Here is a 14,350-nt window from a genome sequence, read left to right as displayed (position 1 = left end):
CCTTTTATTTGTTTTTATTCTATTACTATCGCTAGGACTTCCAAAACTACATTGAATATAAGTGGCAAGAATGTGCATTCTTGTTAAGAAATAACTTTTATCTTAGTTCCCTTATAAATGATAGTGTAATGGAGTACAACTCAAAGTTTATTTTGTCTTTCAGAATTAGCATATTTTCATTTTTGAGACATAATTTTTTTAAACTTTTCTAAACAGTTTATTCAGATGTCTAATATTGTAATACATTTTATCTAGTTGTTTCTATTTTATAATCAGTATAATACATCAGAAATTAGAGTAATAATTTCACAAGAATAATGAGCACCAACAGTATCAAGATGAAGAAAAATTTGTTTATGATATTCCTTATGTATTAAGGAATGTATTTATACATTGAAGTACATAAGGAATGACACCATCCTTATGGCAGAAAGCGAAGAACTAAAGAGCCTCTTAATGAAAGTGGTGTATTCCTTATGTATTTATGATATTCCTTATGTATTCCTTATGATATTCCTTATATCATTAAAATGAAACAAGTTTCAAGTTTCAGTGAAACTTCATCCAAGTGTACCTTTATTATCATGAAATTTGAGTATAATTAAATGTGCAGAATATTTTTCCTTTTGATTATTTTGGTATCTATGTAATATTCTTTTGTACAAAATACAAAATGGAAGCTTTTACCCAAGTTTAGTTTCTCAAAAGGAGGTTCATGCTTATGTAAGACAAATTTCCTCTTTTACTATTTAGCTGAATTAGACTCAGAATGAATTAAAAGGTGTCATGGACTCAAGAGACCAGAACAGATCACTCTATAGGGATTATAAAATTTGTGCAGATTTTAACTTTTCTGAAGAAAGAGAAGAAATAAAGTATTAAAATGCAAAGTATTTTTCTGTTTAAAAGGCACTTTATCTTTAACCCTCACATCGGTTCTTAAAGGATACTACTATTTTTCCCATTTAGGAATAATTCAGATTTAGACTTTCCTTAAATTGTAAAACTTACTGTATCTATGTATTCAACCTGTAAGTCTAGTTATCTTTCTATCATTTTATAAACTTAAAAAAATTATAAGATAAAAATCTATTTTAAACTGCTATAATTTTCTTCATGGGGTTGCAAAATGTCAGACATGACTTGGTGACTGAGAAACAACATAATTCTTCTGCTTCAGTTCAGTTCAGTCTCTCAGTTGTGTCTGACTCTCCAACTCCCAGAGTTTACTCAAACTCGTGTCCATTGAGCTGATGATACCATCCAACTATCTCATCCTCTGTCGTGCCCTCCTACTCCTACCTTCAGTCTTTCCCAGCATCAGGGTCTTTTCAAATGAGTCAGTTCTTTGCATCAGGTGGCCAAAGTATTGGAGTTTCAGCTTCAGCATCACTCTTTCCAATGAGTATTTGGGAATGATTTTCTTTAGGATGGACTGGTTGGATCTCCTTGCAGTCCAAAAGACTCTCAAGAGTTCAAAAGCATCAATTCTTCAGCCCTCAGGTTTCTTTATAGTCCAACTCTCACATCCATACATGACCACTGGAAAAACCATAGCCTTGACTAGACAGACCTTTGTTGGCAACGTAATGTCTGTGCTTTTTAATATGCTGTTTAGGTTGGTCATAACTTTTCTTCCAAGAAGCAAGTGTCTTTTAATTTCATGGCTGCAGTCACCATCTGCAGTGATTTTGGAGCCCCCAAAAATAAAGTCTGTCACTGCTTCCACTGTTTCCCCATCTATTTGTCATGAAGTGATGGGACCAGAAACGATGATCTTAGTTTTCTGAATGTTGAGTTTTAAGCCAACTTTTTCACTCTACTCCTTCACTTTCATCAAGAGGCTCTTTATTTCTTCGCTTTCTGCCATAAGGGTGGTGTCATGTGCAATATCTGAAGTTATTGATGTTTCTCCCAGCATTCTTGATTCCAGCTTTTGCTTCACCCAGCCCAGCATTTCTCATGATGTACTCTGTAAGTAAGTTAAATAAGCAGGGTGACAATATACAGCCTTGATGTACTCCTTTCCCTGTTTGGAACCAGTCTTTTGTTCCATGTCCAGTTCTAATGTTGCTTCCTGATCTGCATACAGATTTATCAAAAGGCAAGTCAGGTGGCCTGGTATTCCCACCCCTTTAAGAATTTTCCACAGTTTGTTGTGGTCCACACAGTCAAAGGCTTTGGCATATTCAATAAAGCAGAAGTAGAATTTTTTCTGGAACTCTCTTGCTTTTTTGATGATCCAGCAGATGTTGGCAATTTGATCTCTGGCTCCTCTGCCTTTTCTAAATCCAGCTTGAACATCTGGAAGTTCACGGTTCACATACTGTTGAAGCCTGGCTTAGCTGACTGCTTTTGTGCTTTGCTGACTGCTTTCTGGAGGCTGCCGTACTTACCTGATGTTAGTATTAACACAGTGGGGTTCCCATGGGTTCCTGAAGACTGCCTACTTATATGCACTAATTATCATTAGGCTTCTTAAAATCTATTTCTCCTCTACTTTGTGCTTGAACAATAGGAATCTTGAATTTCCACTGAAAGTTTTCTTTGCTATGAAGTGTTCAGCATTTTCAGATATCTCTAATTTGTTGAATCAAAGCAACTATTTGGATAGCTAAGTTTGTAATTTTACATATCTGTATTTATGATTAAACTTTTTGCTAATTATATGTGCATATGTATGTATTATACACACGTATATTTATATATATCCAAATAAGAGATTTTAGTTTTAATAATATAAGACCCTTCTAAAATTATAAAGTTATAGAAATTCACTCTAAACAGTGGTCATTTAAATTGATGTGCTATTGATTTACAGTTTTGTGTTAGTTTCAGGTGTACAGTCAAGTGATCCAGTTTTATATACATATATTTCAGATTATTTTTCATTGTAAATTATTATAAGATATTGAAAATAGTTACCTATGCCATACAATAAATCCTTGTGGTTTTTCTAAATCATGTATAGTAGTTTGTACCTGTTAATTATATACTCCTAATTTATCCCTTCTTTCTTCTTTTTGCACTTTGGAAACCATAAGTTTGCTTTCTGTATCTGTGCATCTCTTTCTATTTTATATATAGACTTATTTGTATTAATTTTAGATTCTACATATAAGTGATATCATATGATATTTGTTTTTCTCTGACTATGGTATGATAATCTCTAGGTCTATCCATGTTGCTGTAAATGGCAGTATTTCATTCATTTATTAGATGTGTAAGATTTTATTGTTTCTGTATACCACATCTTCTTAAGCCCATCATCTGTTGTTGAACATTTGGGTTGTTTCTATGTTTGGCTATGGTAAATAGTGCTGCTATGAACTTTGTGGTGCATGTATCTTTTCAAATTCGTGTTTTCCTTTTTTTCAGACATATACCCAGGAATGGGAATGCTGGATTATATGATAGCTCTATTTTTAGTTTTTTAAGGAATCTCCATACTGTTTTCCATAGTGGATATACCAATTTACATTGTTAACAACAGTGTAAGAGGTTTTGCTTTCCTCCTCTGTCACACTTTGATGGAAGAAACACGAACCACTACCCATGAACCACTACATGAACGCCAAGAAAAATGCAAGGAATTAGGTGCTTTAAAAAAATCACTGGGGCTGGTGCACAGTGATGACCCAGAGAGATGTTATGGGGAGGGAGGTGGGAGGGGGGGTTCATGTTTGGGAACGCATGTACACCCGTGGTGGATTCATGTCAATGTATGGCAAAACCAATACAGTATTGTAAAGTAAAATAAAGTAAAAATAAAAAATCTTTGCTGCATCAAGAGGTCAAAAAATTCCTGCTATCTATTTTACACATGGTAATGTAAGTTTCCATGCTGCTGTTCCCATACATCTCACCCTCTCCTCCCCTCTCCCCATGTCCATAAGTCTATTCTCTATGTCTGTTTCTCCACTGCTGCCCTGCAGATAAATTCTTCAGTACCGTTTTTCTAGATTCCATATATAGATAGCCAATGGGAATTTGCTGTATGTCTCAGGAAACTCAAACAGGGGCTCTGTATCAACCTTGGGGGGTGGGGGATGGGGAAGGAGATGGGAGTGAGGTTCAAAGGGGAGGGGATATATGTATACCTATGGCTGATTCATGTTGAGGTTTGACAGAAAACAACAAAATTCTGTAAAACAATTATGCTTCAATTAAAAAATAAACAAATTTTAAAAATTCCTGTTAACATCACTGTCAACTGCTATTGCAGCTCTAGTGTCCCACTCCCCAAAAGCTGATTACTAGACATTGGAACATAGAAGGTATCTGCTTCCCTACTCATGTCATCTTGAGTCTGCTCATTCACTTGCCATGAGAGGAAAAATAGCATCTGCCCTATATTGCTTTCCAAATGTTATATGAACCTGTCAAATTGAAAAAAATATAATTCATTATACATATATAATGTTAGTTAATAAGTTTATATAATGTAATTTGTTAGTTTTATAGCAATTTGCTATGGAGAAAAAGAAAAAAAGCAAAGAGAGGAAAGGGAAGGGAGAGAAGAGAAGGGAGAAGAAAGAAACACAAGAATATAAGAACTTTACTCTCTTGTTTTAAAACATTCAGTTCAGTTCAGTTCAGTTGCTCAGTCATGTCTGACTCTTTGCAACCCCATGAATTGGTTTCTAATAAAAAGCAAATTATTTGGAGAGGTACAAATCATTTGTCTTTTGTCAGTAATTCTTTATTCAGTGAGGATAATGAATTTGCAGTTCTTTCTTAAGAAGGAATTGGCATAAAAAAAAACATATCCTTGATGCTTTAAAAATATCTCCAGTTTCATTTATTTCCCAAAGAGAGTGGAGTGGATTCGTATATTTCAAATAAACATGAAAGCACATATAAGCAACATATATAACTCAATAACTTATCATACATTTATAGCTATGTTTATGTGCTTTGAAATATTGTTTTCTGCTTCTGTTGGGCAGAATATTCTATACTGTCAGTATGTCAGTTTAGCTGCTATCAACAAAATCACTTATTATTTTTTTTCTAGGTAATTTCATGATGTTTTCCTGTCCTTTTACTTTTAACTGATTTGGAACTTCTTGGGGTCTTTATGTTTAAGGTTGGTTTTGTGTAAGCAGTGTATAGTTAAGTCTTACTGTTTTGGTTCAGTCTTACATTTTAGACATTTTTGAAGTTTTTTTAACACTCACTGTAAACCCTGTGAATCTCTTTATTTTCCTTGAAAAATAAAGGAAATATGAGAAGATTATCTTTTATTGCTATCAGATAATTCTAAAATAGAGGGTACTTCCACAGAGGGGATAAACATCACATCATTATAGCAAGTGGAACATCTTATATATGAAGTTTTCTTTTAAAATGATGGTACAAAAGTGGTACAAAAGTTGGCAATTAGTGTTTTTCTCATGGACAGATTTTATTCCTATTAATTAACCTTATTGATAAGGTCCTCAGTGCATCAGTAAGTGGGTGTATGGAATTTCAGTGTTGTCAAAGGAAAGGCAGGAGTGCACCCAAAGATAGGTCTCTCATTGTCCTTAAGAGTATAGAGTGAGATGAAAACTAATGTTAAAGGACTTGAGGACACGAAATATCCAAAATCTTGCTCATTTTTTTGTCTTTTTCAGCCACCCACTAGGCACTATGACATTATATTAAGTTAACATTATTTGCGGAGAAGGCAATGGCACCCCACTCCAGTACTCTTGCCTGGAAAATCCCATGGGCGGAGGAGCCTGATAGGCTGCGGTTAATGGGGTCGCGAAGAGTCGGACTCGACTGAGCGACTTCACTTTCACTTTTCACTTTCATGCATTGGAGAAGGAAATGGCAACCCACTCCAGTGTTCTTGCCTGGAGAATCCCAAGGACAGCGGAGCCTGGTGGGCTGCCGTCTATGGGGTCGCACGGAGTCGGACACGACTGAAGTGACTTAGCAACTTGGCAACATTATTTGAACTTTTGTAATATGCATTCAAAATCATGTATACACTGCATTCCAGAAAGACTTATATATTACTGATTTATTTTAAAAGTTTCCCTTTAAAAAATCTAGCAAGATTGACCATTTCCTTCCTATTGTGCCACTTTTTCTTTAAGCCCATCCCCATTAAATTCTTCAGTCTCATCTAGCTTTCTAATTAGGGAAGATTTTCAGATTATCCTACAAAATACAGGCACGACTGGGAAGTGACATCATAGACAGTGAGAGCCAACTCCCTCTTCTTGTTGCTCATGGACAATGACTGGGCTAAGAGCATCCTCTTAAAATTTGACTCTCCCGACACTGTCTTAACTTGCTTCTCATTTTTTCTTCATTGCTTTTCCCATTCTTTTTATTTCTCTCTGGTATATGACTGTTGAATCCCCATGGTGATGGGGGAATTCACCGTGTCCCAAATAAAGTGGACTGAAAGACCTTTTGGTCTGCAACAGAATTCTTGTGATTTACATCATTTCATTCAAACACAAACATTGCATACATTGTGGATTTATGTGCAGTTAAGTCTCCAGGCTGTGCAGCTATATACTATCAAAGACAACAGAGTCAAATCCTATTAGAGGAACATTACTATTTCAGTGCCTAATCATTTTATACATCTACGTTATAGAATACACAAGTATGTAAAATATTTTAATTTGTTTCCTGCTTCAATTATTCTAATGTGACATGAAAATTGTGGAAAATTCCTTGCGTTCTTTGAACAGTATACATGAATATCTTAAGGAGTATGTTAGTACTAACAACTAAAGTCAGAACACTAGAGTAATTATAACTGCAAAATACCTTGAACCCTAACCCAATCTGAACCACAGGTAATCTGCACAATTTTGTGACTATTTCAGTAAAAAAAAGAACTGATAATAGTACGACATCTAAACATTTCTCTTTAATACTTTTGTCAGTGAATCTATGACTTTCTTATTTCTCAGGCTGTAGATGATTGGATTTAACAAGGGAATTATGACAGTGTAAAATAGAGAATCCATCATATCTTGATCATCTGCCTGTGTGGATCCAGGGCGCACATACATGAAGAGAAGAGGCCCATAGTATAAAGAGACAGATAGGAGGTGGGCTCCACAGGTGGAGAAGGCCTTTCTTATGCCTTGTACAGACTTATTTTTCAAAATCGTAAGTAGAACAAGTGTATAAGAGATGAGAACAGTCATAATGCTAAGCACCTGTATTGACCCAGAGGAAATAAATACCATTAGAACATTAATTGAAGGGTCAATACAAGAAATCCTAAACAATGGCATGATGTCACAGTAAAAGTGATGTATTATGTTAGACTTACAGAAGGTTAACCTGAATAAAGCACCTACATGAATCATGGAATGAATAAGCCCTGCTACAAATGATGAAACTAATAGCTGGATGCATAGTTTGTTGGTCATAATCACTGGATACAGTAATGGTTTGCATATGGCCACATAGCGATCATATGCCATTGTTGCAAGTAAAAAGCATTCCGTGGTTCCACCAAATGCAAAGGAAAGAAATTGTAACATGCATTCAGAAAGAGATATCATTTTACTCCTGGCAAAAAAATTGACTAGCATCTTGGGGGTTACTGTGGATGATATCCAAGAATCCACAAAGGCTAAACTCCCAAGGAATAAGTACATGGGGATGTGAAGGTGAGGGTCATTGTAGATAAGATAAATTAGTCCAAGGTTTCCCACAGTGGTGATGAGATATATCACCAAGAACAACAAGAATAAGGGGATTTGCCACTCCAGTTGATAGGGAAGTCCGGTGAGAACAAACATTGACAGCAGTGTTGCATTTTTAGTATCCATGCTCCCTGAAATGAAATGCAGTAAATGTAAGATATAAGTAGATGTAAATGACCCCATGGACTGTATCCCCCCAGGTTTTTTCATGGGGATTCTCCAGGTAAGAATACTGGAGTGGGTTGCCATACCCACCTCCAGGGGACCTTCCCAACTCAAGGATCAAACCTAGGTCTCCCACATTGCAGGTGGATTCTTTACTATCTGAGCCACCAGGGAAGCCCAAGTAGATGTAAGCTTTATAGAAAGACTATTAGGAGAAAGTAATTGAAACAAAGTCATACACTTATCAGAGTGCCTTAAATGTATTTAGTACTAGCATACCCACTCCAGTATTCTTACCTGGGTAATCCCACAGAGGAGCCTGGCGGGCTACCATCCATGGGGTCACAAAGTGTTGGACATGACATAGCAACTAAACAACAACAACAAATAGCAATGGAAACTAATTTTGGAAATTGGTGTAGTGGAAAATGCAATTATTGCATTAAAAATGTGGGAGAATGAAAAGATTTAGAAAAAAGAAAAAGACTCTAAACATTAGTTAAATTTATGGAGATAACTGAATGTGTGAGGGACATTCTGTCTAGGATATGGATGAGATTCCAGGGAAAAGAAATTTGAGCTATTACAAAATGATTTGGATGCCATGTGAAAGATCTTGAACTTTGTCAGACAGCAGGCATGCACTGGGAACTTTTAATACAAGGAGCTACATTATATTTTTTAAAATAAATATTTGGTAGTGTAGAAATACTCTGTAGGGAAGGGAAACTAGTGTCAGGAATACTAATTAGGGAGCTGATACTCTTATTGAATTGTTCTCGAATCAGAATACTCGTCAAAATTGGTGACATATTTGTACAAAATACAGATTATGCAGTATTATTGTAAATGTATGTTGAAGAGGGCAAGAATGAAGTTCAAAAATCTGCATTTCAAAAATTCCCTCCAGTTGATTCAAATTCATGTGAAGCTCTAGTCTCTCTGGTGTAATTTACTACTAGCACACCTATTCCAGTATTCTTGTTTGGGAAATCCCATAGAGGAGCCTGGCGGGCTACAGTCTATGGGGTCACCCATGATGAGGAGGGAAAAAAAGATAGAAATAAATCAGAATGTAGAGTCACGAAGACTCAGTAACTTAGATGTGAAGGAGGTGATCAGTGAAGGAGAAAGGAGACAGTTGGATAGATGGTTATCACAAATTGAATTTGAGAATTCAGATGTTTGGGCTACTTTGTGGAGAAAACATCTTCTGAATATCCAGGTGGGATAGCTTAGTAGTATGTTTGTTAGCACTTAATATAAACAATGACTTTGGAGTATTTGGATAACTGAAGGCATACTTATGAATGACCTAACCATTAGAAAATGTGCATAAGGAAAAAAGAGGAGGATATAGAAAAAAAATTTCAGCAACTTTTATTAAAGAAGTTTTGAAATAGATACATATCATTTTAGATGGCTGAAAATGATCCTCTTTTCTACTACATGAGTCTTGGTATCAGGCAAGTCTTCCACTTACTCTAGAAGTCAAAGGAGCCAGAAACTCACTTTTCCATCCCCTTGCAATTAGAGTAAGGGGACTTGATCTAGGTTTGAATAGTCAAACGTACTAACACTGTATTTGTAACATCGAGCATAGAGCAAAGGGACAGGAAAAAACGAATTTGCTTTGCAAAGTTGGCCAAGGCAGCCAGATCAAGACCCTAGGAAATGCTTCTTGCGTCTGCACCAGCTGCATTGTCAGCGTGAGCTGTGGCTTCTACAATTCAGCAGCTGCAATAGAAGCTCCTACTGAGCAAGTGTGGAGATTTGATTTGGGCTGCTGTCTCACTGTATTGTTTTCTTTTGTTCCTGCCCATTTTATCAGCAGATTCCTCCAATCTCCCTGGAATTTCTATGTAATAGTCAATTTCCATTCAGCTAACTAATTTTCTGTTACAAACAAGTGCCCTAGCTTTAGCCAAAGAGAGATAAATTCAGTTCAGTTCAGTTCAGTTCAGTCGCTCAGTCGTGTCCAACTCTTTGTGACCCCGTGAATTGCAGCACCCCAGGCCTCCCTGTCCATCACCAACTCCCGGGGAGATAAGGGAGAGACCAAAAAGATACACTGAGCAGAGTAATCAGAGAAGCAGAAGGAAGAATTGGAGAGTTGAGTGTTGTAAACATAAAGAGAAAAAAGACACAAGAACATAATGAAGTGCGACACTGATTGGCAAAATGAATGCTCCCGTAGAACAAGAGGTGAACAATCATTGAATCTGGGAAATGAGAGATTTTTAGTGTCTTTAGTGAGAGGAGTTTCCAATTTATGATCGAGTTGAGGCTAGAGAATAGTGAGAAATGAACGGGAAGCATTGCACATAACATGAGGAGAATGTTTTTGAGTACTCCAAGAAAAAAATGGATAACAATGATAATCTTTCTACTTCCTATAGACAAAAGGTTTTTTTTTTTTTTCCTGTAGAGTATTTAAATACATATTTTCTAAAGTGTTTAGACACATATTTTCTTGACCTTCCCTGGTGGCTCAGATGTAAAGAATCTGCCTGCAGGGCAGTAAACCTGGGTTCAATCCCTGGGTTGGGAAGATCCCCTGGAGAAGGGAATGGCAACCCACTCCAGTATTCTTGCCTGGAAAATTCCGTGGACAGAGGAGCCTGGCAGTCTAGTCCGTGGGATTGCAAAGAGTCAGACACGACTGAGGGACTAACACTTTCACTTTCTTTCACACTTTCTGAAGAGAGGAAGGTACCAAGATGAGAAAGAGGGTAGAAGTAGAAAGGAGCAATTGGGTGAGTTATTTAAAAAAGCAAGTGGAGAAATATAAAAAGCATAACAGAGCCACAGATAGAAAACTGTAGGAAAGACAAGACAATGAAGACAGGTAGTATCAGATAAACACCAAGAAGGAAATATGGGGAAAATTTGCGGGTAAATATTTGTCTTCATCCTGGTTTTCATTAAATGTTGTCAACACTGGAAATCTTTCTGTATTCTTTTTTTCAAAATTCAAAGATTATCTTCCTAGGGAATTTGTGTGTGACACAGAGAATTTAATTTTAAATTTTACCTTAGAAACTTTGACTGTTTTTCAATATATTAACATTGCTGGAAAGTTCTTTCCATAATTAGTTAAAAATTGATTTATATGTTTTATTAGAGTGATTAGGGCTGATTTTCTCTAGAAATCCTGCTGTGTTTATTTGAGAGCACTTTCTTCTCCACCAGTTTTTCTAGTAAAATAAAATTGAGCCAAAGACTGGATCCTAATTCAAGTAATATAAATAACCAATGCCAGTAATTCTAGTTGTCAAATGTATTTAATTTGGAATAGGCTCCCTTCCTTGCAATTCCAAATTAAATGATAATTGAAAATGCTCAAATTCAATATGTGTGTGGTGGGTCTTTATTAAGTATAAACTTGGAAGGAGCAATAGGGGAACATTTTATGCATATTTCTTACAATATATATTAAAATAGTAAAAGTATTCTCAGAAGTAGGTGAGAGAATAGAGAAATTAATATGTAAGTGACTTACCTTAAAAGTTTAGTCAGCAACTGTGATTAAAAAGAATGAAACTTTTAATCAGAATACCCAAAAAAATTTCTTATGTAGGAAACATGTGACCTATATTTAAAGCCAGTTTAAATTCTTTAAGATTCTAGTTCACCAAAATTTATGAAGTCTTTATAGTTATGTTAGAAAGATAATGAATTGTCATTGAGGGAGATTTCAGTCTTACAGTTATTTTGCCTACCTAGATTTAGTCACAAAAATATGATATATAGATATTTCATTAATTGTTAATTTTTTTCACCTGCCTTTTTGGCATCTAGTAAGTCAATTTAAAATTATAGATTTTACAGTATTCCGACTGTTTTACCTAAGAAAAATACGCCTTACAGAAGTTATTTCTCTTTTACCATGTCTTGTGAGAAATTGTGGCGATCCTTTCAAAGAGGTAGGATTTTTAAGTAGAAAATAATGCAGCCTCACTGGGATGATAATGGCACAGGCCACGATTCCTTGCACATTCATTTCCCAAGGTCAGGAAAATTTTGTTTATGTAAATTAGCTTTGAACAGAAGAGTCAACCAATTATATGAAAGTGTTCTTTTTAAACAGAAGAGGAAGGAATGAAGCACTAAAATTTCCTAATATCATGCATTGATTCCCTTTAGGACAAAACTAAGTTGTTCCTCTGGGCATTATAGAATTGAACCTGTAGGAAAAGTCCAGGTTGTTCCACAGGGCATTACAGACTCTAAAATCATAAACATCAAGTCACTGTAGACAATTCTAGTTTTAACAACTGAAACTGTATTTTATGTCACTGCCTTCCACAACAGATGACACTTCTGGCATGTTTATACAAACTTCAGTTCATCCACAAATTTTGATGCTCTGAGTGCTTTGATTAGTATGGTCTTTTCTGAGCTGATTATACATGAATTCAATGAGGACAAGATTCTAGACTACCTTTAGGAGCCAAGTACAAGAAAGTTGTCCTCCCGGTGCAAACTATACCTCACATTCCAGATCTGCAAAGAACTCCCCACTTTACAGTGAAATTTTTGGAGAAAAATTTTACTGGACATAGGTCAGGGGAAGGAGCAAAGATAAAACAAAACAAAGGATCACAGTGGGAGGTGGCCTAGATCAGTGCCTCTCCAACTTTAGTCCCTGTGAATCTCCTGGTGATTTTCTGAAAGTGCATATTCTGTTTCAATAGGCCAGGGCTGGGTCCTGAGGGTCTTCATTTCTACCAAGGTGATGCCTCTAGACATTTAGCATCCTCAGGGTTTTCCATCATTGGGAGGCCTAGCTTATCAGAGAACTAGATCATTAGTGAAGTTAGAGGTGGGGTGGAGGGGAATGGGAAAAAAAGGCAGATGGAGCTGACATGCAAAAGAGGAAAGCAAAGAAGAGCCAGAATGGACATGGCAGGCCAGCATGGGTTGAATCACAGCATGGAAGACTAGGCTGGGGACTTTTATCTTTATCTCAAAGGAAAACTATTGAGGGATTTTGAACAGGGTTGTCACATGTTCAGATTTGCCTCTAATTATTAACAGAGTACTTGGCATACAGAATTCATTTAGAAAAATAACACTATTTATGTCAAAAGAACATAATATGAAAATAGTAATATTGTACTTTGAAGAGCAGAAAAATGTTTAACCTTGACTTAGGACATGACTGGCAGCTAGGGAAAAAAAGAAGCATATATTTTGGTAGATTCATTAATCAACCATAGTATTTCTTAGATTTGTGCCAGTGAAACCTTAAAAAGAGATGAAAATATCATAGATAAAGGAGAAGTCACTGTGAGAACTCAGCAGTGTAAGAGGATAGAGTAAGCAGTATAATGTGTATTGGTAGCCTCAACCTAACCCACACCTGACTTAAACACACTGCCCTCTTCAATTTCATGTAATTACCTTTAAACTCTTTGTTGCCTAATTATTAGTACAAAAGTCTATATCGCTACTTCCAATAGGAATAGTCTTTTCAATTTTAGTTATTTTAATAGTTGGGTCATGGTATCTCATTGTGGTCTTCAGTTACATATCACCAAGAACAATGGTATGGAGCGTGTTTTTGTGTTCTTATTTGACATATATACATTTAGTTTAGTGACCTGTCTGTTTAAACTTTTTGTCCTTTTTACTGGAGCTATATGTTTTCTTATTATTAGGTTTTGAGAATTTTTTGTATATCCAGTATACAAGGCTTTTATCACATAAATGATTTATAAATTTTTCTCTAGGGATTGTTATTTCTTTTCCTTCTACAAGATATCCCACTTGTCCATTATGCTGACTGGACCTAGGGAGCAAGAAATAACAACTGCTTTAGACTTATTGGTAGACATTTGCCTGCTAGAAGATGAGAAATAAACCCCCAAAATTTCAGGGTCCACTTAATTTAGTGAAATTCTTGAGATTCAGTTGTGTGGGTCATGGGGAATTATAACTTCATAGATATAGATACATTGTTGCATCTAGCCCATCCTGCAACCAAAAAGGAGATGGAACCCTTAGTAGGCTACTATGGATTTTAGAAGGAAAATTATCCTTATTGAGTACATTAAGACAGCCACTTTATCAAGGGACCAGAAAAACTGCTTGATTTGGGCATGGTTCAGAACAGGTGAAAGATTTGCAAAAGACCTAGCCTTCTCTCCAAGCTGTAGTGCCACTTGGACCATATGATCCAGCAGAAACAGGTGCTTGAAGTGGTAGTGGAAGATAGGGATGCTCTTTGGAGCCTTTGGCAGGTCAAGTTAAGTGCTAAACCTTAGGTTTGGAACAAAGCATTCAGATCTGTTGCAGATAAATACTCTCCATGGGAGGAAGCATAACTTCATGGCAAATAGATGGGGAAAAAATGGAAACAGTAACAGATTTCATTTTCTTGGGCTCTAGAATCATTGCTGATGGTGATTGCAGCCATGAAATTAGAAGATGCTTGCTCCTTAGAAGAAAAGCTATGACAAACCTAGACAGTGTATTGAAAGCAGAGACATTACATTGCCAACAAAAGTCTG

At 36.1% G+C, this 14,350-nt stretch overlaps 1 protein-coding gene across 1 annotated transcript; it reads right to left on the bottom strand.

The window, feature by feature from the left end:
* Positions 1-6,866: 6,866 nt before the first annotated feature.
* LOC138079661 (olfactory receptor 5H2-like) lies at positions 6,867-7,796 on the bottom strand. The gene has a single exon (XM_068972363.1). It carries the CDS (start codon positions 7,794-7,796, stop codon positions 6,867-6,869), a length of 930 nt encoding a protein of 309 aa, XP_068828464.1.
* Positions 7,797-14,350: the final 6,554 nt, after the last annotated feature.

The sequence above is a fragment of the Capricornis sumatraensis genome, chromosome 1 (genome assembly GCF_032405125.1).
Source record: "Capricornis sumatraensis isolate serow.1 chromosome 1, serow.2, whole genome shotgun sequence".
NCBI lineage: Eukaryota > Metazoa > Chordata > Mammalia > Artiodactyla > Bovidae > Capricornis > Capricornis sumatraensis.
The sequence above is the reverse complement of the archived record's forward strand: the minus strand, read 5'-3'. Positions and strand labels throughout refer to the sequence as shown.